This window comes from Meleagris gallopavo, chromosome 16 (genome assembly GCF_905368555.1).
Source record: "Meleagris gallopavo chromosome 16, MGAL_WU_HG_1.1, whole genome shotgun sequence".
NCBI lineage: Eukaryota > Metazoa > Chordata > Aves > Galliformes > Phasianidae > Meleagris > Meleagris gallopavo.
In genome coordinates this window covers 14,591,049-14,615,607 of record NC_139419.1, presented here as the reverse complement: position 1 = coordinate 14,615,607, position 24,559 = coordinate 14,591,049, and the positions used below count along the sequence as shown (strand labels likewise).

The window sequence follows — 24,559 nt, the reverse complement described above, 5'->3', positions numbered from 1 at the left end:
GCTCACTTGGACTTTGCGGCCGGGAGGTGCTAAGCGGCGAGTCTTACATTTCCACTACTAAATTCAGGTGTGGAAGCACACTAACAATGGGAAATACGCCTGGTGTAGGAAAGGGGATGCTCTTAGCCAAGGTACTGGAAAACTGAAAGAAAATAGGAGAAACTGCAGATCTACTGATTAAAGTGTAAGCACGTGACACTAGACTTGGCAGGTTTGTGGGAGGGTCTACCTCCCTGCGTTCATATTTCAGCCATCATCCTTTGTACCAGAGGGCCTTTATCCGCTTGGCTTGCTGAATTGCAGCACGTTTCACATGCGTGGGTGACCTGTGCAACAGCGTCCTGGATCCAGACCGCGTTTCTATATCACGTCTCATCCTCGGTGGCCTGAGGTGTCATGGGCACACCGAGATGGAAAGCATTCCCTCTTGGGGCTGTCGAGGCACTATAGAAGTTTGCCAAGCAAAGTTGTGGATGCCCCGTCCCTGGGAGCGTTCAAGGCCAGGCTAGAGGGAGCTCTGGGCAGGCTGACTCAGCGGGTGGTATCCCTGCCCGCGGCAGTGGGGTTGGAGGTGAAAATTCTTTGACGTCCCTTCCTACCCCAGCCATTCCATGAGTCCGTGTTTCTATGATGTAAGCACCGGCCCCAGCAGCCCTGGTGCAGCGCATCACAAGAGGGGCGGGGAGCCTCCACCCAGCTTCACGGGGCCGTGAGGTCACAATGTCCCACTGCGATGCTGTCCCATGACACAGGCATTGCTCTGCGCCTGCCCCAACTGCAACACTTGCTGTGGCTGCAGCGGTGGTGGTGGCAGCATGGCACGAGTGTGGGGGGCCACGGCCCCTGCCCGCCTTGTCGTGCTCCTCCTACTGATGGCCCTGCGTACCTGTGAGATTTGTGCTGCTCCGCTCCGAGCACAAGGAGCAGGTGAGTGGGCAGAGACGAGGCCAAAACTGGGCGGCACGGGGGGCCTGAAGTCAGGCTGCATCGCCATGGCCCTACACCACCCTTCCCTGGGGCCACCCTCCGTGGTGGACGTTAGGCAGAGGGTGATGGGCAGCACCGCAGGAGCCGGGCAAGAGCCCCGTGAAAGTGCTGTTCCCCAGCCATGCCGGGCCACGGCTCTGCCGCTTGCTGGCTGGCGCACAGCCTTCACCCTGGGTGATGTCCTGGGGGAGAGCTCTGAAGATGTGTGCTAGGAAAAGCGTGAGCATTTCCGCTCCAGCCTCGTGGTCTTTCTCCCGCCCCGTTCACTGACCTACCTCCAGTTTCTAAGGGAGAAGAAGATGACAGCATCCCCAGCAATGGGAACTTCTCTCATCAGTTCTCCTTGATCCTAGATGCTGACATTGGTGCGCCCTATTCAGGTGCTAGTCTGAATCCGGGTCTTGTGCCTTGGGATCAACCCAGAGGTAGGTTCTGAGTGCCTGTTTCCTCGAAGGCAGAAAAATGTGTGCCCCAGTAGCATACAGTTTTATCTCAGATCCTCTCAAGGTCTTCCTAACCTGCTTGTACCTTGGAGGTCTTACACAGATCTACCATGAGTAGTTTGTTACTGGGAGAGCTGCCACATTTCAGTGGGAAGGTCACCTCTGCCTCTCTTCAGCTGAGAGAACCCAGACCTTCTTTGGGCCATGTCATTCCCTGACCCGCCAGCACCCTGCTGGTCACTGAGGAAGAAGAAGGCCCCGACATGCAGAGGAAGCTCTGCTCTGCTCACCCGTGTCTGATCTCACTTGTCCCTGCAGGCCCTCGAGGTCAATGGGCAGAGTGGAATCCTGTCCCTGAGCCTGGGGTGTAAGTCCCCAGTCTTCATTTCCTTGTTACTTGCTCATACTTGGTGGTGATAGCTCAGCAATCTTTCAGCTCTCCACCAGCCAGCCAGCCACCAGTGACAGTGCTGGGTGAAGTGCATGGTGTGCACTGATTCTTGGGTGCCGCGTGCTCCAAGTGCTGCCTTTGTCTCTCTGACTCACAGGTCTCCCAGTAAGAAAGCCTCAAGGGGCTGAATATTGTTCCATCAGGTCTCTGAGGGCTCTTTCACGTGGCCTGGAGAAAGTATTTTGAAAGCTGCTGAATGCCAGCCAGCAGCTCACCTGGCCCCTCTGCAACTTGGGGCCTTTTGTCCTGCATCTGGCTCGCGTGTCACTACCTGAGCCCCTTGTAGTCACTGTAGGTTGCTAAGGAAGAGAGAGGTGGCCACGTGCAATGGGAACCTTTCTCTTCTGCCCTTGATGACAGCTGTGTCCGTAGGCAGTGGCTTGTCGAAGCCTCAGCTTCATCTGCTCCATGAGATCAGGGCAATCCCACAGTTAAGTCACTGGAAGGGAAGGCTCTCTAGGTCTTCCCTTCCCCATTCCCTTTCCCTGTGCAGTTCCACACATGGCTATCTTTTAATAGCACGGAGCCACTGCAGGCACCCAGCAACTGTTTTCAAGGTGCTCCTGCGTTGAAGAGGCTTGTAAAGCAGTCCCCTGTCACTCCCATCTGAAGAAGTATGTGGACAGGTTTGACAGCAACTGCTCTGTCCTGTGTGTCCTTACAGATGTGAATGGCGGAGAATGGGATCCAGCTTCCCAGCTGGCTTCCAGCTCAGAAGCTCTGGCGGATCGCATGGGTATGTCATGGCTTTTTACTTCCTTTGAGAGCTGCCAGCTCAAAGCTCTAATGTCAGCCAGGCACGTCTGAAGGTATGAGAATCCAGACGTGCCTTTGCGTGCCCTGCCACTGCGTGATTCCCCGATACCAGCTGCCCCTCAGTGATGCCGTTATGCAGTTGTAGTATGTAGATTGCAGTGTATGATGGAAAGTTCTCGTGGTTCTTGGGTTGCAGACGAGCCTGCGCTGAGGGCATTGCCAGATCCTCGACTGGCGTCCCGCTGGCATCCCGGAGGTGGGTAGTCTGCCTTCATTGACTTCACCAGAAAGAGCTCTCACATCAGAAATCAGTTTGCCTGAAATGTATCTTAAAACTTTCCGTGAAGGTCCTGCGAGATGGAACGAGGAATTGAAGACAGGAAAATATTTCCCTGTCCTCGAGGGAAGGAAGAAGGATTTGGAGAAGGCAGTCCCTGGTGCGTATATTTCCATCCGTTCACCAAAAGACTTGGGAAGCTGAGATTCTATGTATATTCATGGAGAAACTGTAGCATGCACAGCAGGAAGGGACGGACCAGAGCCTTGCTGTGGTGCTGCTCCTGTCTCTGAACCAGCTGCAGCTTTTTCCCATTCCCTTTGAAAGAAGGAACTTAGCAGCATCTTGCAGCTTGTCAAAAATGCACAGCGTGCACTGACAACCACAAACTCACCTGCAACCCAGCAGTCTCCCAGCAGGCCAGGTTTTGCTGTCCGTGCAACAGAACTGGAAAGTGTGTAGCATTTTTTTTTTTTTTCAATGAATGGCACTTTCAGACTGGTGACGAAGAGCCCCGCAAAAAGCCCAGGCTGCTGTATCTTCGGAAGTAGTGCCTCCTGAAGATACCATCATCCTGATGAGGAGCAGTTACTTACAATCCCGTGCTCCTGCCTTCTTTCGAAAGAGGCAGGCGGAGAGCCTGTGCAGATGAGGAAGGCAGCAGTCTCACGCTGCCCATCTCTCGGAAAGAAACAGAGGACACGCAAGCAACTGGTCATGCAGTTAAAGGTCACTCACAGAGCTCGGTGTCTGTGGTGACACGCTGTACAACTCCCACTGCACCCAGTTCCCAGGAGCTTGTCCCATGAGGCACAAGGCGTAACAGAAGCCTAGAGTGGGATCCCTCCTGTGAACCGAGGCCCGGGGGGATACACTGACCCACCCAGATGGGGCACTGGCATTGAGGGATCCTTCTGTTCCTTCTCATGGATCATGAGATGATGGTCGCCGAAAGGGAGGAGCTTTCCGGTTTTAGTTTTCTTTCCAAGTGAATTGTGACTTCATAGTTCCTTGGCAGAAGAGAAGGGAGGTTATGGGTCAGGCTGAGTGAGGCACGTGAAGTGCCGTGCCTTGCAAAGTTGTCTTTGCCGGCCACTCCAGCCGTGAGCTGCTCCCAGTGCCTTCTGCAGAGTCGGCAGCCACGGTGCAGATGAGTGTAGAGCTGGCGTGAGCTCCAGGAGGACGTTCCTCCGGGTAGCTCCACACTGTGTTAGATTTGTACAATCGTGGTTCCCCATGTGGGCACCCAGGATCTGTTTCCAAGCTGCTCCTGTGTGGAAGGGAGAGAACAGCGTCGCAAAGGAATCTCCTGTTTTAATTGCATGCTCTGTCATTCTGACTGGCAGAACGTCTGAGTCGCTCTGTCCTGTGCTTGTTTGCAGGTGCGACTGGAAGTGAAGGTCATCCAGCTTCCCCTGCGAGTTCCAGGAGTGAAACTCCGGCAGACCACACGGGTATGCCATGGCTTTTTAGTTTCCTGTGAGAGCTGCCAGCTCAAAGGCCAAATGTCGGCCAGGTCTCTCGGCCGGCAGGTGTGAGAGCAAAGTGCTGCACGTGTATGGCCTTTCCTTGCACGATCCCCCGGCATGCTCACTGTGCTCCCCAGCGATGCCGTCGTGTACGGACACTTTTCCTGGGTCTTTGGTTGCAGAAGTGCCCCCAGGGAGGGCCTTGCCGTGCCCTCGGCACAGGAGATTTAACTTTGTGCATTCTGTTCAGGTCCGGAAAGACGAAAGTTTACACCTAGAGGAGGGTATTACGCCTGGTGGTCATCCCGTGTCCCAAGGAAACCCACGAGAAAAATGGGGAAGGCAGTGCATGGCGGGACTAAAGGCACTGAGCAAGAGACTGTGCAGAAGGAGCTGTTGCAGAAAGGCAGCAGTGACGCGCAGCCAGTCTCTGACCGGAAAACTCAGGCAGAACAAGCAGCTGGTTTGCCAGGTAATTTCAGACCCGTGGTCATCCGGTGTCCCCAGCCAGAATCACCGTGTGCCACCAGGCTCTTCCTGCCTGCTCTTGCGCAGCAGGCCAGCAGCCAAACCTGAGCGTGTTACTAGAGAGCACATGCTACAAAGGAGCCGGAGGGCGATGAGCCCTGTGTGGCAGGAGCCTGCAGGAGCGTTTCTCCACTGGGCTGGCTCCAGCTGTGCCTTGTGCTGGCTGGAGGCCGACCTTCAGCCTGGGGGATGTCCTGGGGGAGAGCTCAGGACATGAAATGTGGGGAAAGTGTGAGGGTTTCCGCTCTGCAGTGCTCCCCACGGACAAAGGCCAGACCCCAGGGCAGAGCCCGGCCCTCAGCCCAGAGGAACAGATGGGCAGTGCCGGTGCAGCCTCTCCCTACCCAACGGGAAGTGGAAGCAATCCTCCTTGTCCTCTGATGCTTACACACCAGAGACGGAGGTACCCACTGATGAAAAGGGAAATCTCTTGGCTCCATGAAGCGTGCTGTGAGATCATCTGCACTGCAGATGACAGTAACCTGCGGCACTGTCTCGGTTCTTCCAGGGGTGGATCTTGGGAAAATCACAAAGGCTGCTGTTGGCAAGGAGCTGCAGAAACGCCACATCCCAGTGGTTGCTGTGGTCTCAGCTGCGCTGCTGTCCGTGCTGACGCTGGCCTGTATTCCTATGCTATGGATGTGGAAAAAATATCTGTGAGTTGACTTTTCCCCAGGACACTGTATCGCTGCATTTGGCTACAAAGCACTTGTGGTGACAGGATCCCGATGGCCAAATCAGCTGCTGGCAGTACACTGCCAGGATTTACGTTGCAAGGCCTTCCAAGCGTCCCTCGATTGCTATCGGTGAGCAGTGCTTTCTGAAACTCATTCCCACAGGGCACGCAAGAGAGAACGGGCAGCTGCAGGACAAGCTCCTCCTGACACCGACTGGGAGAGAGATCAGAACGGAGGCAGAGGCGGAGCGGAGCTGGGGGAGGCTGCAAAGGAGGATGGACTCGACCAAAGAAACAATGTCTCCATCCCATTCTCCTGGTCCTTTGAAGAAGAATTTGCCGAGCTGTGCAGCAGAATCAGCACAGACCCCTCCCTTCAGCCCACACATCGCAGCAGCTCTCCCACTGACAGCGTCTCTTCCGTTGATAGCTGCAGTCCTTAGGATTCCCCAGAGCCACCCAGTGCCCCTGTTACCGGCGCTGAGGGCTCAGGTTCATTGCAAGCTCCAACTGTGTAACCAATAAAGACATCCTATTCCAAAGCTGCTGCTGTGACCATTTCCATTGGGTTATAGGGCACAGGGCTGGGGCCAGCACTTGGTGCAAGGGAAGCAGTCGGAGAGCCGCACGCCAGGGAGGGCCTCCTTGGGCCCAGCCTCAGCTTGCTTGTCTAACTGGGCGGTCACCCGAGCTCCCACCAGAGCAGGGAAGTGCTGGGGAGACTTGATAGGCGAAGAGTTGTCCTTGAGCTCTTGTTCAGAGCTACTGCCTCTAATGAGGGCACACAGGGAGGGAAGGAGGCACTTGGAAGGATGGGCTGCCAGCACTGAGCACATCCAGGAGAACCAACGTGGCAGCAGAGGCTGGCAGTACAGCGAAACTGTACAGTGAAGCTGCAACAAATGGAGCAGTACAGAGAAACTACACGGGGTAATTGTTGGTGCCTTCAGGAGAGCAGACGACAGCAGTGCTGTCCAGCTGGACAGTGAGGGCAGCGAGTGCAGCTGGAGTGCTGAGAGACTGCCTGAGAGAGCGCACTTTGGGTTCGGCTCCTCACAGCTGAGGAGATGCAGGGTTGCGGCCTGCGGCACCTGCAGCAGCCGTCTCCTGTGCCTTCCCCGCGCTCACAGGAAGGCCGGAGCCGGGAAGGATTCTGCACCTGGGGCAGGACAACGCTGGATATATGTATGGACCGGGGGGAGGGGGGCTGCAGAAGAGCTCTGTGGAAAGGCACCTGGGGCTTCTGGTTGGTGACAAGTTGAACGTGAGTCAGGGGCATGCCTTGGTAAAGCAGTCGGTAATACAGGCTGACTGTATCCTGTTGGGCAAAAGGCAGGGCACTGCTAGCTGATCAAGAGAAGAAATTATCTTGCTCTGCCCTGTGCTGGGCGGCCTCCGTTCAACTACAGTGTGCAGTTTTGGGTGCCACAATATAGGCAAGACTGAAAACTTGAGGGAGTGCCCAGAGGAGGGCATCAAAGATGGTGGAAGTCTAGAGGGCAATACGTGTGAGGTCACTCGGTGATCCTCTCCCTCTGCTCTGCTCTGCTGAGGCCACATTTAGAGCACCGTGTCCAGTTCTGGGCTCCCCAGTTCAAAAAAGGCAGGGATCTCCTAGAAGGAGTCTGGCAGAGGGCCTCAAAGACGACAAAGGACCTGGAGCACATCCCTGATGAGGAAAGGCAGAGTAAGCTGGGTCTGTTCAGCCTGGGGAAAAGAAGCCTGACGGGAGATCTGATTCATGTTAATTAACACCTAAGGGGAGCTGGGAGGCAAATGGATGAGGCCAGGCTCTTCTCGGTGGTGTGTCGCAGTAGGACAAGGAGCGATGGCCCAAAACTTGAACATAGGAAGTTCCATGGGGAACCTGCTTTGGCAGAGGGATTGGACTCTGGGATCCCTCGAGGTCCCTTCCAACCCCTGCGATTCTGTGATATGAAAAGAGCTAATCTCAGGGTGGCCTGCAGCTTCCTCACAAGGGGAAATAGGGACGAAGACACTGATCGCTTCTCTCTGGTGACCAGCGGTAGGACCCGAGGGAACTGCAGGAAGCTTCAACGGGGGAAATTCAGGACGGATATTAGGAAAGGGTTCTTCACTGAGAGGGTGGTCACTCTTCTGGGAGCTGGCATGAGCTGTCAACTCCAGGATTTTCCTTCAGGGGATGACCCATTGTCAGGGCTTCCCTCAGGCTGCCGGGAACAGCACGTGCAGCAGCAACGGTCACAACCTGCGTGGCTCACGCAGCCTCAAGAGTAGAGGCCTTGCAGAGAGATCTTGTCAGATCAGAGGGCACTCACCAAACATAGGAAATTTAACAAGAGCAACTACCGGATTCTGCGCCTGGGACAGGGCAATCCTGCGCGTATTCTGAAGAAAGGGATGTAGCACTACTGACTGAAGTACATGAGGCATTAGGCTGTGCGGAAATGTAGCTTTCCCCGCATTGCTAGATGCCACCCAAGAAGCTCCACCTAGAACTGGAACTGGATGAAGGAGGGAGATGAAGCCAGGCACATAAAATTCGATGGGTTAGAAAGGACGATTAGAGTTGGAACTGTGTACAGATGGGCTCATGGCAACACATAAAAACTACGGGATTGAAAGTAACGAGGTTCCACCTAGGAGACGCTCAGCTTGAGCTGTAAATCTCTGGACCTGCAAATAAAGGAGGATGAAGGACAGTCAATCTGATCTACGGAAAGCTGAAGCTGGGGCTTGAACCAGACTATGCTGGAGGTGGCAGCAGCGTGATTCCTCCGATGCAAGGTGGCAGGAATGCAGCTGCTGCCGCAGTTTCCAGACAGCCAGGTGGGACCCTGTAGGTGATGGCCGTCAGACCTTCTCGCCACCAAGCGTCCGGCTGCCAGCAGTGGCTGAGCTCACTTGGACTTTGCGGCCGGGAGGTGCTAAGCGGCGAGTCTTACATTTCCACTACTAAATTCAGGTGTGGAAGCACACTAACAATGGGAAATACGCCTGGTGTAGGAAAGGGGATGCTCTTAGCCAAGGTACTGGAAAACTGAAAGAAAATAGGAGAAACTGCAGATCTACTGATTAAAGTGTAAGCACGTGACACTAGACTTGGCAGGTTTGTGGGAGGGTCTACCTCCCTGCGTTCATATTTCAGCCATCATCCTTTGTACCAGAGGGCCTTTATCCGCTTGGCTTGCTGAATTGCAGCACGTTTCACATGCGTGGGTGACCTGTGCAACAGCGTCCTGGATCCAGACCGCGTTTCTATATCACGTCTCATCCTCGGTGGCCTGAGGTGTCATGGGCACACCGAGATGGAAAGCATTCCCTCTTGGGGCTGTCGAGGCACTATAGAAGTTTGCCAAGCAAAGTTGTGGATGCCCCGTCCCTGGGAGCGTTCAAGGCCAGGCTAGAGGGAGCTCTGGGCAGGCTGACTCAGCGGGTGGTATCCCTGCCCGCGGCAGTGGGGTTGGAGGTGAAAATTCTTTGACGTCCCTTCCTACCCCAGCCATTCCATGAGTCCGTGTTTCTATGATGTAAGCACCGGCCCCAGCAGCCCTGGTGCAGCGCATCACAAGAGGGGCGGGGAGCCTCCACCCAGCTTCACGGGGCCGTGAGGTCACAATGTCCCACTGCGATGCTGTCCCATGACACAGGCATTGCTCTGCGCCTGCCCCAACTGCAACACTTGCTGTGGCTGCAGCGGTGGTGGTGGCAGCATGGCACGAGTGTGGGGGGCCACGGCCCCTGACCGCCTTGTCGTGCTCCTCCTACTGATGGCCCTGCGTACCTGTGAGATTTGTGCTGCTCCGCTCCGAGCACAAGGAGCAGGTGAGTGGGCAGAGACGAGGCCAAAACTGGGCGGCACGGGGGGCCTGAAGTCAGGCTGCATCGCCATGGCCCTACACCACCCTTCCCTGGGGCCACCCTCCGTGGTGGACGTTAGGCAGAGGGTGATGGGCAGCACCGCAGGAGCCGGGCAAGAGCCCCGTGAAAGTGCTGTTCCCCAGCCATGCCGGGCCACGGCTCTGCCGCTTGCTGGCTGGCGCACAGCCTTCACCCTGGGTGATGTCCTGGGGGAGAGCTCTGAAGATGTGTGCTAGGAAAAGCGTGAGCATTTCCGCTCCAGCCTCGTGGTCTTTCTCCCGCCCCGTTCACTGACCTACCTCCAGTTTCTAAGGGAGAAGAAGATCACAACATCCCCAGCAATGGGAACTTCTCTCATCAGTTCTCCTTGATCCTAGATGCTGACATTGGTGCGCCCTATTCAGGTGCTAGTCTGAATCCGGGTCTTGTGCCTTGGGATCAACCCAGAGGTAGGTTCTGAGTGCCTGTTTCCTCGAAGGCAGAAAAATGTGTGCCCCAGTAGCATACAGTTTTATCTCAGATCCTCTCAAGGTCTTCCTAACCTGCTTGTACCTTGGAGGTCTTACACAGATCTACCATGAGTAGTTTGTTACTGGGAGAGCTGCCACATTTCAGTGGGAAGGTCACCTCTGCCTCTCTTCAGCTGAGAGAACCCAGACCTTCTTTGGGCCATGTCATTCCCTGACCCGCCAGCACCCTGCTGGTCACTGAGGAAGAAGAAGGCCCCGACATGCAGAGGAAGCTCTGCTCTGCTCACCCGTGTCTGATCTCACTTGTCCCTGCAGGCCCTCGAGGTCAATGGGCAGAGTGGAATCCTGTCCCTGAGCCTGGGGTGTAAGTCCCCAGTCTTCATTTCCTTGTTACTTGCTCATACTTGGTGGTGATAGCTCAGCAATCTTTCAGCTCTCCACCAGCCAGCCAGCCACCAGTGACAGTGCTGGGTGAAGTGCATGGTGTGCACTGATTCTTGGGTGCCGCGTGCTCCAAGTGCTGCCTTTGTCTCTCTGACTCACAGGTCTCCCAGTAAGAAAGCCTCAAGGGGCTGAATATTGTTCCATCAGGTCTCTGAGGGCTCTTTCACGTGGCCTGGAGAAAGTATTTTGAAAGCTGCTGAATGCCAGCCAGCAGCTCACCTGGCCCCTCTGCAACTTGGGGCCTTTTGTCCTGCATCTGGCTCGCGTGTCACTACCTGAGCCCCTTGTAGTCACTGTAGGTTGCTAAGGAAGAGAGAGGTGGCCACGTGCAATGGGAACCTTTCTCTTCTGCCCTTGATGACAGCTGTGTCCGTAGGCAGTGGCTTGTCGAAGCCTCAGCTTCATCTGCTCCATGAGATCAGGGCAATCCCACAGTTAAGTCACTGGAAGGGAAGGCTCTCTAGGTCTTCCCTTCCCCATTCCCTTTCCCTGTGCAGTTCCACACATGGCTATCTTTTAATAGCACGGAGCCACTGCAGGCACCCAGCAACTGTTTTCAAGGTGCTCCTGCGTTGAAGAGGCTTGTAAAGCAGTCCCCTGTCACTCCCATCTGAAGAAGTATGTGGACAGGTTTGACAGCAACTGCTCTGTCCTGTGTGTCCTTACAGATGTGAATGGCGGAGAATGGGATCCAGCTTCCCAGCTGGCTTCCAGCTCAGAAGCTCTGGCGGATCGCATGGGTATGTCATGGCTTTTTACTTCCTTTGAGAGCTGCCAGCTCAAAGCTCTAATGTCAGCCAGGCACGTCTGAAGGTATGAGAATCCAGACGTGCCTTTGCGTGCCCTGCCACTGCGTGATTCCCCGATACCAGCTGCCCCTCAGTGATGCCGTTATGCAGTTGTAGTATGTAGATTGCAGTGTATGATGGAAAGTTCTCGTGGTTCTTGGGTTGCAGACGAGCCTGCGCTGAGGGCATTGCCAGATCCTCGACTGGCGTCCCGCTGGCATCCCGGAGGTGGGTAGTCTGCCTTCATTGACTTCACCAGAAAGAGCTCTCACATCAGAAATCAGTTTGCCTGAAATGTATCTTAAAACTTTCCGTGAAGGTCCTGCGAGATGGAACGAGGAATTGAAGACAGGAAAATATTTCCCTGTCCTCGAGGGAAGGAAGAAGGATTTGGAGAAGGCAGTCCCTGGTGCGTATATTTCCATCTGTTCACCAAAAGACTTGGGAAGCTGAGATTCTATGTATATTCATGGAGAAACTGTAGCATGCACAGCAGGAAGGGACGGACCAGAGCCTTGCTGTGGTGCTGCTCCTGTCTCTGAACCAGCTGCAGCTTTTCTCCATTCCCTTTGAAAGAAGGAATTTAGCAGCATCTTGCAGCTCGTCAAAAATGCACAGCGTGCACTGACAACCACAAACTCACCTGCAACCCACCGGTCTCCCAGCAGGCCAGGTTTTGCTGTCCGTGCAACAGAACTGGAAAGTGTGTAGCATTTTTTTTTTTTTTTCAATGAATGGCACTTTCAGACTGGTGACGAAGAGCCCCGCAAAAAGCCCAGGCTGCTGTATCTTCGGAAGTAGTGCCTCCTGAAGATACCATCATCCTGATGAGGAGCAGTTACTTACAATCCCGTGCTCCTGCCTTCTTTCGAAAGAGGCAGGCGGAGAGCCTGTGCAGATGAGGAAGGCAGCAGTCTCACGCTGCCCATCTCTCGGAAAGAAACAGAGGACACGCAAGCAACTGGTCATGCAGTTAAAGGTCACTCACAGAGCTCGGTGTCTGTGGTGACATGCTGTACAACTCCCACTGCACCCAGTTCCCAGGAGCTTGTCCCATGAGGCACAAGGCGTAACAGAAGCCTAGAGTGGGATCCCTCCTGTGAACCGAGGCCCGGGGGGATACACTGACCCACCCAGATGGGGCACTGGCATTGAGGGATCCTTCTGTTCCTTCTCATGGATCATGAGATGATGGTCGCCGAAAGGGAGGAGCTTTCCGGTTTTAGTTTTCTTTCCAAGTGAATTGTGACTTCATAGTTCCTTGGCAGAAGAGAAGGGAGGTTATGGGTCAGGCTGAGTGAGGTACGTGAAGTGCCGTGCCTTGCAAAGTTGTCTTTGCCGGCCACTCCAGCCGTGAGCTGCTCCCAGTGCCTTCTGCAGAGTCGGCAGCCACGGTGCAGATGAGTGTAGAGCTGGCGTGAGCTCCAGGAGGACGTTCCTCCGGGTAGCTCCACACTGTGTTAGATTTGTGCAATCGTGGTTCCCCATGTGGGCACCCAGGATCTGTTTCCAAGCTGCTCCTGTGTGGAAGGGAGAGAACAGCGTCGCAAAGGAATCTCCTGTTTTAATTGCATGCTCTGTCATTCTGACTGGCAGAACGTCTGAGTCGCTCTGTCCTGTGCTTGTTTGCAGGTGCGACTGGAAGTGAAGGTCATCCAGCTTCCCCTGCGAGTTCCAGGAGTGAAACTCCGGCAGACCACACGGGTATGCCATGGCTTTTTAGTTCCTGTGAGAGCTGCCAGCTCAAAGGCCAAATGTCAGCCAGGTCTCTCGGCCGGCAGGTGTGAGAGCAAAGTGCTGCACGTGTATGGCCTTTCCTTGCACGATCCCCCGGCATGCTCACTGTGCTCCCCAGCGATGCCGTCGTGTACGGACACTTTTCCTGGGTCTTTGGTTGCAGAAGTGCCCCCAGGGAGGGCCTTGCCGTGCCCTCGGCACAGGAGATTTAACTTTGTGCATTCTGTTCAGGTCCGGAAAGACGAAAGTTTACACCTAGAGGAGGGTATTACGCCTGGTGGTCATCCCGTGTCCCAAGGAAACCCACGAGAAAAATGGGGAAGGCAGTGCATGGCGGGACTAAAGGCACTGAGCAAGAGACTGTGCAGAAGGAGCTGTTGCAGAAAGGCAGCAGTGACGCGCAGCCAGTCTCTGACCGGAAAACTCAGGCAGAACAAGCAGCTGGTTTGCCAGGTAATTTCAGACCCGTGGTCATCCGGTGTCCCCAGCCAGAATCACCGTGTGCCACCAGGCTCTTCCTGCCTGCTCTTGCGCAGCAGGCCAGCAGCCAAACCTGAGCGTGTTACTAGAGAGCACATGCTACAAAGGAGCCGGAGGGCGATGAGCCCTGTGTGGCAGGAGCCTGCAGGAGCGTTTCTCCACTGGGCTGGCTCCAGCTGTGCCTTGTGCTGGCTGGAGGCCGACCTTCAGCCTGGGGGATGTCCTGGGGGAGAGCTCAGGACATGAAATGTGGGGAAAGTGTGAGGGTTTCTGCTCTGCAGTGCTCCCCACGGACAAAGGCCAGACCCCAGGGCAGAGCCCGGCCCTCAGCCCAGAGGAACAGATGGGCAGTGCCGGTGCAGCCTCTCCCTACCCAACGGGAAGTGGAAGCAATCCTCCTTGTCCTCTGATGCTTACACACCAGAGACGGAGGTACCCACTGATGAAAAGGGAAATCTCTTGGCTCCATGAAGCGTGCTGTGAGATCATCTGCACTGCAGATGACAGTAACCTGCGGCACTGTCTCGGTTCTTCCAGGGGTGGATCTTGGGAAAATCACAAAGGCTGCTGTTGGCAAGGAGCTGCAGAAACGCCACATCCCAGTGGTTGCTGTGGTCTCAGCTGCGCTGCTGTCCGTGCTGACGCTGGCCTGTATTCCTATGCTATGGATGTGGAAAAAATATCTGTGAGTTGACTTTTCCCCAGGACACTGTATCGCTGCATTTGGCTACAAAGCACTTGTGGTGACAGGATCCCGATGGCCAAATCAGCTGCTGGCAGTACACTGCCAGGATTTACGTTGCAAGGCCTTCCAAGCGTCCCTCGATTGCTATCGGTGAGCAGTGCTTTCTGAAACTCATTCCCACAGGGCGCGCAAGAGAGAACGGGCAGCTGCAGGACAAGCTCCTCCTGACACCGACTGGGAGAGAGATCAGAACGGAGGCAGAGGCGGAGCGGAGCTGGGGGAGGCTGCAAAGGAGGATGGACTCGACCAAAGAAACAATGTCTCCATCCCATTCTCCTGGTCCTTTGAAGAAGAATTTGCCGAGCTGTGCAGCAGAATCAGCACAGACCCCTCCCTTCAGCCCACACATCGCAGCAGCTCTCCCACTGACAGCGTCTCTTCCGTTGATAGCTGCAGTCCTTAGGATTCCCCAGAGCCACCCAGTGCCCCTGTTACCGGCGCTGAGGGCTCAGGTTCATTGCAAGCTCCAACTGTGTAACCAATAAAGACATCCTATTCCAAAGCTGCTGCTGTGACCATTTCCATTGGGTTATAGGGCACAGAGCTGGGGCCAGCACTTGGTGCAAGGGAAGCAGTCGGAGAGCCGCACGCCAGGGAGGGCCTCCTTGGGCCCAGCCTCAGCTTGCTTGTCTAACTGGGCGGTCACCCGAGCTCCCACCAGAGCAGGGAAGTGCTGGGGAGACTTGATAGGCGAAGAGTTGTCCTTGAGCTCTTGTTCAGAGCTACTGCCTCTAATGAGGGCACACAGGGAGGGAAGGAGGCACTTGGAAGGATGGGCTGCCAGCACTGAGCACATCCAGGAGAACCAACGTGGCAGCAGAGGCTGGCAGTACAGCGAAACTGTACAGTGAAGCTGCAACAAATGGAGCAGTACAGAGAAACTACACGGGGTAATTGTTGGTGCCTTCAGGAGAGCAGACGACAGCAGTGCTGTCCAGCTGGACAGTGAGGGCAGCGAGTGCAGCTGGAGTGCTGAGAGACTGCCTGAGAGAGCGCACTTTGGGTTCGGCTCCTCACAGCTGAGGAGATGCAGGGTTGCGGCCTGCGGCACCTGCAGCAGCCGTCTCCTGTGCCTTCCCCGCGCTCACAGGAAGGCCGGAGCCGGGAAGGATTCTGCACCTGGGGCAGGACAACGCTGGATATATGTATGGACCGGGGGGAGGGGGGCTGCAGAAGAGCTCTGTGGAAAGGCACCTGGGGCTTCTAGTTGGTGACAAGTTGAACGTGAGTCAGGGGCATGCCTTGGTAAAGCAGTCGGTAATACAGGCTGACTGTATCCTGTTGGGCAAAAGGCAGGGCACTGCTAGCTGATCAAGAGAAGAAATTATCTTGCTCTGCCCTGTGCTGGGCGGCCTCCGTTCAACTACAGTGTGCAGTTTTGGGTGCCACAATATAGGCAAGACTGAAAACTTGAGGGAGTGCCCAGAGGAGGGCATCAAAGATGGTGGAAGTCTAGAGGGCAATACGTGTGAGGTCACTCGGTGATCCTCTCCCTCTGCTCTGCTCTGCTGAGGCCACATTTAGAGCACCGTGTCCAGTTCTGGGCTCCCCAGTTCAAAAAAGGCAGGGATCTCCTAGAAGGAGTCTGGCAGAGGGCCTCAAAGACGACAGAGGACCTGGAGCACATCCCTGATGAGGAAAGGCAGAGTAAGCTGGGTCTGTTCAGCCTGGGGAAAAGAAGCCTGACGGGAGATCTGATTCATGTTAATTAACACCTAAGGGGAGCTGGGAGGCAAATGGATGAGGCCAGGCTCTTCTCGGTGGTGTGTCGCAGTAGGACAAGGAGCGATGGCCCAAAACTTGAACATAGGAAGTTCCATGGGGAACCTGCTTTGGCAGAGGGATTGGACTCTGGGATCCCTCGAGGTCCCTTCCAACCCCTGCGATTCTGTGATATGAAAAGAGCTAATCTCAGGGTGGCCTGCAGCTTCCTCACAAGGGGAAATAGGGACGAAGACACTGATCGCTTCTCTCTGGTGACCAGCGGTAGGACCCGAAGGAACTGCAGGAAGCTTCAACGGGGGAAATTCAGGACGGATATTAGGAAAGTGTTCTTCACTGAGAGGGTGGTCACTCTTCTGGGAGCTGGCATGAGCTGTCAACTCCAGGATTTTCCTTCAGGGGATGACCCATTGTCAGGGCTTCCCTCAGGCTGCCGGGAACAGCACGTGCAGCAGCAACGGTCACAACCTGCGTGGCTCACGCAGCCTCAAGAGTAGAGGCCTTGCAGAGAGATCTTGTCAGATCAGAGGGCACTCACCAAACATAGGAAATTTAACAAGAGCAACTACCGGATTCTGCGCCTGGGACAGGGCAATCCTGCGCGTATTCTGAAGAAAGGGATGTAGCACTACTGACTGAAGTACATGAGGCATTAGGCTGTGCGGAAATGTAGCTTTCCCCGCATTGCTAGATGCCACCCAAGAAGCTCCACCTAGAACTGGAACTGGATGAAGGAGGGAGATGAAGCCAGGCACATAAAATTCGATGGGTTAGAAAGGACGATTAGAGTTGGAACTGTGTACAGATGGGCTCATGGCAACACGTAAAAACTACGGGATTGAAAGTAACGAGGTTCCTCCTAGGAGACACTCAGCTTGAGCTGTAAATCTCTGGATCTGCAAATAAAGGAGGATGAAGGACAGTCAATCTGATCTACGGAAAGCTGAAGCTGGGGCTTGAACCAGACTATGCTGGAGGTGGCAGCAGCGTGATTCCTCCGATGCAAGGTGGCAGGAGTGCAGCTGCTGCCGCAGTTTCCAGACAGCCAGGTGGGACCCTGTAGGTGATGGCCGTCAGACCTTCTCGCCACCAAGCGTCCGGCTGCCAGCAGTGGCTGAGCTCACTTGGACTTTGCGGCCGGGAGGTGCTAAGCGGCGAGTCTTACATTTCCACTACTAAATTCAGGTGTGGAAGCACACTAACAATGGGAAATACGCCTGGTGTAGGAAAGGGGATGCTCTTAGCCAAGGTACTGGAAAACTGAAAGAAAATAGGAGAAACTGCAGATCTACTGATTAAAGTGTAAGCACGTGACACTAGACTTGGCAGGTTTGTGGGAGGGTCTACCTCCCTGCGTTCATATTTCAGCCATCATCCTTTGTACCAGAGGGCCTTTATCCGCTTGGCTTGCTGAATTGCAGCACGTTTCACATGCGTGGGTGACCTGTGCAACAGCGTCCTGGATCCAGACCGCGTTTCTATATCACGTCTCATCCTCGGTGGCCTGAGGTGTCATGGGCACACCGAGATGGAAAGCATTCCCTGTCGGGGCTGTCGAGGCACTATAGAAGTTTGCCAAGCAAAGTTGTGGATGCCCCGTCCCTGGGAGCGTTCAAGGCCAGGCTAGAGGGAGCTCTGGGCAGGCTGACTCAGCGGGTGGTATCCCTGCCCGCGGCAGTGGGGTTGGAGGTGAAAATTCTTTGACGTCCCTTCCTACCCCAGCCATTCCATGAGTCCGTGTTTCTATGATGTAAGCACCGGCCCCAGCAGCCCTGGTGCAGCGCATCACAAGAGGGGCGGGGAGCCTCCACCCAGCTTCACGGGGCCGTGAGGTCACAATGTCCCACTGCGATGCTGTCCCATGACACAGGCATTGCTCTGCGCCTGCCCCAACTGCAACACTTGCTGTGGCTGCAGCGGTGGTGGTGGCAGCATGGCACGAGTGTGGGGGGCCACGGCCCCTGACCGCCTTGTCGTGCTCCTCCTACTGATGGCCTTGCATTCCTGTGAGATTTGTGCTGCTCCGCTCCGAGCACAAGGAGCAGGTGAGTGGGCAGAGACGAGGCCAAAACTGGGCGGCACGGGGGGCCTGAAGTCAGGCTGCATCGCCATGGCCCTACACCACCCTTCCCTGGGGCCACCCTCCGTGGTGGACGTTAGGCAGAGGGTGATGGGCAGCACCGCAGGAGCCGGGCAAGAGCCCCGTGAAAGTGCTGTTCCCCAGCCATGCCGGGCCACGGCTCTGCCGCTTGCTGGCTGGCGCACAGCCTTCACCCTGGGTGATGTCCTGGGGGAGAGCTCTGAAGATGTGTGCTAGGAAAAGCGTGAGCATTTCCGCTCCAGCCTCGTGGTCTTTCTCCCGCCCCGTTCACTGACCTACCTCCAGTTTCTAAGGGAGAAGAAGATGACAGCATCCCCAGCAATGGGAACTTCTCTCATCAGTTCTCCTTGATCCTAGATGCTGACATTGGTGCGCCCTATTCAGGTGCTAGTCTGAATCCGGGTCTTGTGCCTTGGGATCAACCCAGAGGTAGGTTCTGAGTGCCTGTTTCCTCGAAGGCAGAAAAATGTGTGCCCCAGTAGCATACAGTTTTATCTCAGATCCTCTCAAGGTCTTCCTAACCTGCTTGTACCTTGGAGGTCTTACACAGATCTACCATGAGTAGTTTGTTACTGGGAGAGCTGCCACATTTCAGTGGGAAGGTCACCTCTGCCTCTCTTCAGCTGAGAGAACCCAGACCTTCTTTGGGCCATGTCATTCCCTGACCCGCCAGCACCCTGCTGGTCACTGAGGAAGAAGAAGGCCCCGACATGCAGAGGAAGCTCTGCTCTGCTCACCCGTGTCTGATCTCACTTGTCCCTGCAGGCCCTCGAGGTCAATGGGCAGAGTGGAATCCTGTCCCTGAGCCTGGGGTGTAAGTCCCCAGTCTTCATTTCCTTGTTACTTGCTCATACTTGGTGGTGATAGCTCAGCAATCTTTCAGCTCTCCACCAGCCAGCCAGCCACCAGTGACAGTGCTGGGTGAAGTGCATGGTGTGCACTGATTCTTGGGTGCCGCGTGCTCCAAGTGCTGCCTTTGTCTCTCTGACTCACAGGTCTCCCAGTAAGAAAGCCTCAAGGGGCTGAATATTGTTCCATCAGGTCTCTGAGGGCTCTTTCACGTGGCCTGGAGAAAGTATTTTGAAAGCTGCTGAATGCCAGCCAGCAGCTCACCTGGCCCCTCTGCAACTTGGGGCCTTTTGTCCTGCATCTGGCTCGCGTGTCTCTACCTGAGCCCCTTGTAGTCACTGTAGGTTGCTAAGGAAGAGAGAGGTGGCCACGTGCAATGGGAACCTTTCTCTTCTGCCCTTGATGACAGCTGTGTCCGTAGGCAGTGGCTTGTCGAAGCCTCAGCTTCATCTGCTCCATGAGATCAGGGCAATCCCACAGTTAAGTCACTGGAAGGGAAGGCTCTCTAGGTCTTCCCTTCCCCATTCCCTTTCCCTGTGCAGTTCCACACATGGCTATCTTTTAATAGCACGGAGCCACTGCAGGCACCCAGCAACTGTTTTCAAGGTGCTCCTGCGTTGAAGAGGCTTGTAAAGCAGTCCCCTGTCACTCCCATCTGAAGAAGTATGTGGACAGGTTTGACAGCAACTGCTCTGTCCTGTGTGTCCTTACAGATGTGAATGGCGGAGAATGGGATCCAGCTTCCCAGCTGGCTTCCAGCTCAGAAGCTCTGGCGGATCGCATGGGTATGTCATGGCTTTTTACTTCCTTTGAGAGCTGCCAGCTCAAAGCTCTAATGTCAGCCAGGCACGTCTGAAGGTATGAGAATCCAGACGTGCCTTTGCGTGCCCTGCCACTGCATGATTCCCCGATACCAGCTGCCCCTCAGTGATGCCGTTATGCAGTTGTAGTATGTAGATTGCAGTGTATGATGGAAAGTTCTCGTGGTTCTTGGGTTGCAGACGAGCCTGCGCTGAGGGCATTGCCAGATCCTCGACTGGCGTCCCGCTGGCATCCCGGAGGTGGGTAGTCTGCCTTCATTGACTTCACCAGAAAGAGCTCTCACATCAGAAATCAGTTTGCCTGAAATGTATCTTAAAACTTTCCGTGAAGGTCCTGCGAGATGGAACGAGGAATTGAAGACAGGAAAATATTTCCCTGTCCTCGAGGGAAGGAAGAAGGATTTGGAGAAGGCAGTCCCTGGTGCGTATATTTCCATCTGTTCACCAAAAGACTTGGGAAGCTGAGATTCTATGTATATTCATGGAGAAACTGTAGCATGCACAGCAGGAAGGGACGGACCAGAGCCTTGCTGTGGTGCTGCTCCTGTCTCTGAACCAGCTGCAGCTTTTTCCCATTCCCTTTGAAAGAAGGAATTTAGCAGCATCTTGCAGCTCGTCAAAAATGCACAGCGTGCACTGACAACCACAAACTCACCTGCAACCCACCGGTCTCCCAGCAGGCCAGGTTTTGCTGTCCGTGCAACAGAACTGGAAAGTGTGTAGCATTTTTTTTTTTTTTTTCAATGAATGGCACTTTCAGACTGGTGACGAAGAGCCCCGCAAAAAGCCCAGGCTGCTGTATCTTCGGAAGTAGTGCCTCCTGAAGATACCATCATCCTGATGAGGAGCAGTTACTTACAATCCCGTGCTCCTGCCTTCTTTCGAAAGAGGCAGGCGGAGAGCCTGTGCAGATGAGGAAGGCAGCAGTCTCACGCTGCCCATCTCTCGGAAAGAAACAGAGGACACGCAAGCAACTGGTCATGCAGTTAAAGGTCACTCACAGAGCTCGGTGTCTGTGGTGACATGCTGTACAACTCCCACTGCACCCAGTTCCCAGGAGCTTGTCCCATGAGGCACAAGGCGTAACAGAAGCCTAGAGTGGGATCCCTCCCGTGAACCGAGGCCCGGGGGGATACACTGACCCACCCAGATGGGGCACTGGCATTGAGGGATCCTTCTGTTCCTTCTCATGGATCATGAGATGATGGTCGCCGAAAGGGAGGAGCTTTCCGGTTTTAGTTTTCTTTCCAAGTGAATTGTGACTTCATAGTTCCTTGGCAGAAGAGAAGGGAGGTTATGGGTCAGGCTGAGTGAGGCACGTGAAGTGCCGTGCCTTGCAAAGTTGTCTTTGCCGGCCACTCCAGCCGTGAGCTGCTCCCAGTGCCTTCTGCAGAGTCGGCAGCCACAGTGCAGATGAGTGTAGAGCTGGCGTGAGCTCCAGGAGGACGTTCCTCCGGGTAGCTCCACACTCTGTTAGATTTGTACAATCGTGGTTCCCCATGTTGGGCACCCAGGATCTGTTTCCAAGCTGCTCCTGTGTGGAAGGGAGAGAACAGCGTCGCAAAGGAATCTCCTGTTTTAATTGCATGCTCTGTCATTCTGACTGGCAGAACGTCTGAGTCGCTCTGTCCTGTGCTTGTTTGCAGGTGCGACTGGAAGTGAAGGTCATCCAGCTTCCCCTGCGAGTTCCAGGAGTGAAACTCCGGCAGACCACACGGGTATGCCATGGCTTTTTAGTTCCTGTGAGAGCTGCCAGCTCAAAGGCCAAATGTCGGCCAGATCTCTCGGCCGGCAGGTGTGAGAGCAAAAGTGCTGCGCGTGTATGGCCTTTCCTTGCACGATCCCCCGGCATGCTCACTGTGCTCCCCAGCGATGCCGTCGTGTACGGACACTTTTCCTGGGTCTTTGGTTGCAGAAGTGCCCCCAGGGAGGGCCTTGCCGTGCCCTCGGCACAGGAGATTTAACTTTGTGCATTCTGTTCAGGTCCGGAAAGACGAAAGTTTACACCTAGAGGGGGGTATTACGCCTGGTGGTCATCCCGTGTCCCAAGGAAACCCACGAGAAAAATGGGGAAGGCAGTGCATGGCGGGACTAAAGGCACTGAGCAAGAGACTGTGCAGAAGGAGCTGTTGCAGGAAGGCAGCAGTGACGCGCAGCCAGTCTCTGACCGGAAAACTCAGGCAGAACAAGCAGCTGGTTTGCCAGGTAATTTCAGACCCGTGGTCATCCGGTGTCCCCAGCCAGAATCACCGTGTGCCACCAGGCTCTTCCTGCCTGCTCTTGCGCAGCAGGCCAGCAGCCAAACCTGAGCGTGTTACTAGAGAGCACATGCTACAAAGGAGCCGGAGGGCGATGAGCCCTGTGTGGCAGGAGCCTGCAGGAGCGTTTCTCCACTGGGCTGGCTCCAGCTGTGCCTTGTGCTGGCTGGAGGCCGACCTTCAGCCTGGGGGATGTCCTGGGGGAGAGCTCAGGACATGAAATGTGGGGAAAGTGTGAGGGTTTCCGCTCTGCAGTGCTCCCCACGGACAAAGGCCAGACCCCAGGGCAGAGCCCGGCCCTCAGCCCAGAGGAACAGATGGGCAGTGCCGGTGCAGCCTCTCCCTACCCAACGGGAAGTGGAAGCAATCCTCCTTGTCCTCTGATGCTTACACACCAGAGACGGAGGTACCCACTGATGAAAAGGGAAATCTCTTGGCTCCATGAAGCGTGCTGTGAGATCATCTGCACTGCAGATGACAGTAACCTGCGGCACTGTCTCGGTTCTTCCAGGGGTGGATCTTGGGAAAATCACAAAGGCTGCTGTTGGCAAGGAGCTGCAGAAACGCCACATCCCAGTGGTTGCTGTGGTCTCAGCTGCGCTGCTGTCCGTGCTGACGCTGGCCTGTATTCCTATGCTATGGATGTGGAAAAAATATCTGTGAGTTGACTTTTCCCCAGGACACTGTATCGCTGCATTTGGCTACAAAGCACTTGTGGTGACAGGATCCCGATGGCCAAATCAGCTGCTGGCAGTACACTGCCAGGATTTACGTTGCAAGGCCTTCCAAGCGTCCCTCGATTGCTATCGGTGAGCAGTGCTTTCTGAAACTCATTCCCACAGGGCGCGCAAGAGAGAACGGGCAGCTGCAGGACAAGCTCCTCCTGACACCGACTGGGAGAGAGATCAGAACGGAGGCAGAGGCGGAGCGGAGCTGGGGGAGGCTGCAAAGGAGGATGGACTCGACCAAAGAAACAATGTCTCCATCCCATTCTCCTGGTCCTTTGAAGAAGAATTTGCCGAGCTGTGCAGCAGAATCAGCACAGACCCCTCCCTTCAGCCCACACATCGCAGCAGCTCTCCCACTGACAGCGTCTCTTCCGTTGATAGCTGCAGTCCTTAGGATTCCCCAGAGCCACCCAGTGCCCCTGTTACCGGCGCTGAGGGCTCAGGTTCATTGCAAGCTCCAACTGTGTAACCAATAAAGACATCCTATTCCAAAGCTGCTGCTGTGACCATTTCCATTGGGTTATAGGGCACAGGGCTGGGGCCAGCACTTGGTGCAAGGGAAGCAGTCGGAGAGCCGCACGCCAGGGAGGGCCTCCTTGGGCCCAGCCTCAGCTTGCTTGTCTAACTGGGCGGTCACCCGAGCTCCCACCAGAGCAGGGAAGTGCTGGGGAGACTTGATAGGCGAAGAGTTGTCCTTGAGCTCTTGTTCAGAGCTACTGCCTCTAATGAGGGCACACAGGGAGGGAAGGAGGCACTTGGAAGGATGGGCTGCCAGCACTGAGCACATCCAGGAGAACCAACGTGGCAGCAGAGGCTGGCAGTACAGCGAAACTGTACAGTGAAGCTGCAACAAATGGAGCAGTACAGAGAAACTACACGGGGTAATTGTTGGTGCCTTCAGGAGAGCAGACGACAGCAGTGCTGTCCAGCTGGACAGTGAGGGCAGCGAGTGCAGCTGGAGTGCTGAGAGACTGCCTGAGAGAGCGCACTTTGGGTTCGGCTCCTCACAGCTGAGGAGATGCAGGGTTGCGGCCTGCGGCACCTGCAGCAGCCGTCTCCTGTGCCTTCCCCGCGCTCACAGGAAGGCCGGAGCCGGGAAGGATTCTGCACCTGGGGCAGGACAACGCTGGATATATGTATGGACCGGGGGGAGGGGGGCTGCAGAAGAGCTCTGTGGAAAGGCACCTGGGGCTTCTGGTTGGTGACAAGTTGAACGTGAGTCAGGGGCATGCCTTGGTAAAGCAGTCGGTAATACAGGCTGACTGTATCCTGTTGGGCAAAAGGCAGGGCACTGCTAGCTGATCAAGAGAAGAAATTATCTTGCTCTGCCCTGTGCTGGGCGGCCTCCGTTCAACTACAGTGTGCAGTTTTGGGTGCCACAATATAGGCAAGACTGAAAACTTGAGGGAGTGCCCAGAGGAGGGCATCAAAGATGGTGGAAGTCTAGAGGGCAATACGTGTGAGGTCACTCGGTGATCCTCTCCCTCTGCTCTGCTCTGCTGAGGCCACATTTAGAGCACCGTGTCCAGTTCTGGGCTCCCCAGTTCAAAAAAGGCAGGGATCTCCTAGAAGGAGTCTGGCAGAGGGCCTCAAAGACGACAAAGGACCTGGAGCACATCCCTGATGAGGAAAGGCAGAGTAAGCTGGGTCTGTTCAGCCCGGGGAAAAGAAGCCTGACGGGAGATCTGATTCATGTTAATTAACACCTAAGGGGAGCTGGGAGGCAAATGGATGAGGCCAGGCTCTTCTCGGTGGTGTGTCGCAGTAGGACAAGGAGCGATGGCCCAAAACTTGAACATAGGAAGTTCCATGGGGAACCTGCTTTGGCAGAGGGATTGGACTCTGGGATCCCTCGAGGTCCCTTCCAACCCCTGCGATTCTGTGATATGAAAAGAGCTAATCTCAGGGTGGCCTGCAGCTTCCTCACAAGGGGAAATAGGGACGAAGACACTGATCGCTTCTCTCTGGTGACCAGCGGTAGGACCC

General features: G+C 55.2%; 3 protein-coding genes across 3 annotated transcripts; all 3 read left to right on the top strand.

Moving 5' to 3' along the window:
- The first annotated feature begins 815 nt into the window (after positions 1–815).
- Positions 816–6,129, top strand: LOC109364995 (uncharacterized). Its single transcript, XM_085238028.1, has 9 exons — positions 816–927; positions 1,269–1,412; positions 2,546–2,617; positions 2,834–2,893; positions 2,985–3,074; positions 4,297–4,368; positions 4,634–4,855; positions 5,420–5,567; positions 5,751–6,129. Exons 1-9 carry the CDS (start codon positions 816–818, stop codon positions 6,028–6,030), a joined length of 1,200 nt encoding a protein of 399 aa, XP_085094154.1. The 3' UTR covers positions 6,031–6,129.
- Positions 6,130–9,282: 3,153 nt separating this feature from the next.
- LOC146543280 (uncharacterized) lies at positions 9,283–14,596 on the top strand. Its single transcript, XM_085238027.1, has 9 exons — positions 9,283–9,394; positions 9,736–9,879; positions 11,013–11,084; positions 11,301–11,360; positions 11,452–11,541; positions 12,765–12,836; positions 13,101–13,322; positions 13,887–14,034; positions 14,218–14,596. Exons 1-9 carry the CDS (start codon positions 9,283–9,285, stop codon positions 14,495–14,497), a joined length of 1,200 nt encoding a protein of 399 aa, XP_085094153.1. The 3' UTR covers positions 14,498–14,596.
- Positions 14,597–17,749: 3,153 nt separating this feature from the next.
- LOC109364699 (uncharacterized) lies at positions 17,750–23,066 on the top strand. Its single transcript, XM_085238026.1, has 9 exons — positions 17,750–17,861; positions 18,203–18,346; positions 19,480–19,551; positions 19,768–19,827; positions 19,919–20,008; positions 21,234–21,305; positions 21,571–21,792; positions 22,357–22,504; positions 22,688–23,066. The coding sequence occupies exons 1-9, from the start codon at positions 17,750–17,752 to the stop codon at positions 22,965–22,967; spliced, it is 1,200 nt and encodes a 399-aa protein (XP_085094152.1). The 3' UTR covers positions 22,968–23,066.
- The last annotated feature ends 1,493 nt before the right edge of the window (positions 23,067–24,559 follow it).

Coding starts and splice junctions, on each gene's coding strand:
- LOC109364995 (XM_085238028.1), top strand. CDS start 816: ATGGCACGAGTGTGGGGGGCCACGGCCCCTGCCCGCCTTGTCGTGCTC. Junction 2,618..2,833: donor AGCTCTGGCGGATCGCATGG/GTATGTCATGGC, acceptor CTTGGGTTGCAG/ACGAGCCTGCGCTGAGGGCA. Junction 3,075..4,296: donor TTTGGAGAAGGCAGTCCCTG/GTGCGTATATTT, acceptor GCTTGTTTGCAG/GTGCGACTGGAAGTGAAGGT.
- LOC146543280 (XM_085238027.1), top strand. CDS start 9,283: ATGGCACGAGTGTGGGGGGCCACGGCCCCTGACCGCCTTGTCGTGCTC. Junction 9,395..9,735: donor GCTCCGAGCACAAGGAGCAG/GTGAGTGGGCAG, acceptor ACCTACCTCCAG/TTTCTAAGGGAGAAGAAGAT. Junction 11,085..11,300: donor AGCTCTGGCGGATCGCATGG/GTATGTCATGGC, acceptor CTTGGGTTGCAG/ACGAGCCTGCGCTGAGGGCA.
- LOC109364699 (XM_085238026.1), top strand. CDS start 17,750: ATGGCACGAGTGTGGGGGGCCACGGCCCCTGACCGCCTTGTCGTGCTC. Junction 19,828..19,918: donor GTCCCGCTGGCATCCCGGAG/GTGGGTAGTCTG, acceptor CTTTCCGTGAAG/GTCCTGCGAGATGGAACGAG. Junction 21,306..21,570: donor AACTCCGGCAGACCACACGG/GTATGCCATGGC, acceptor CATTCTGTTCAG/GTCCGGAAAGACGAAAGTTT.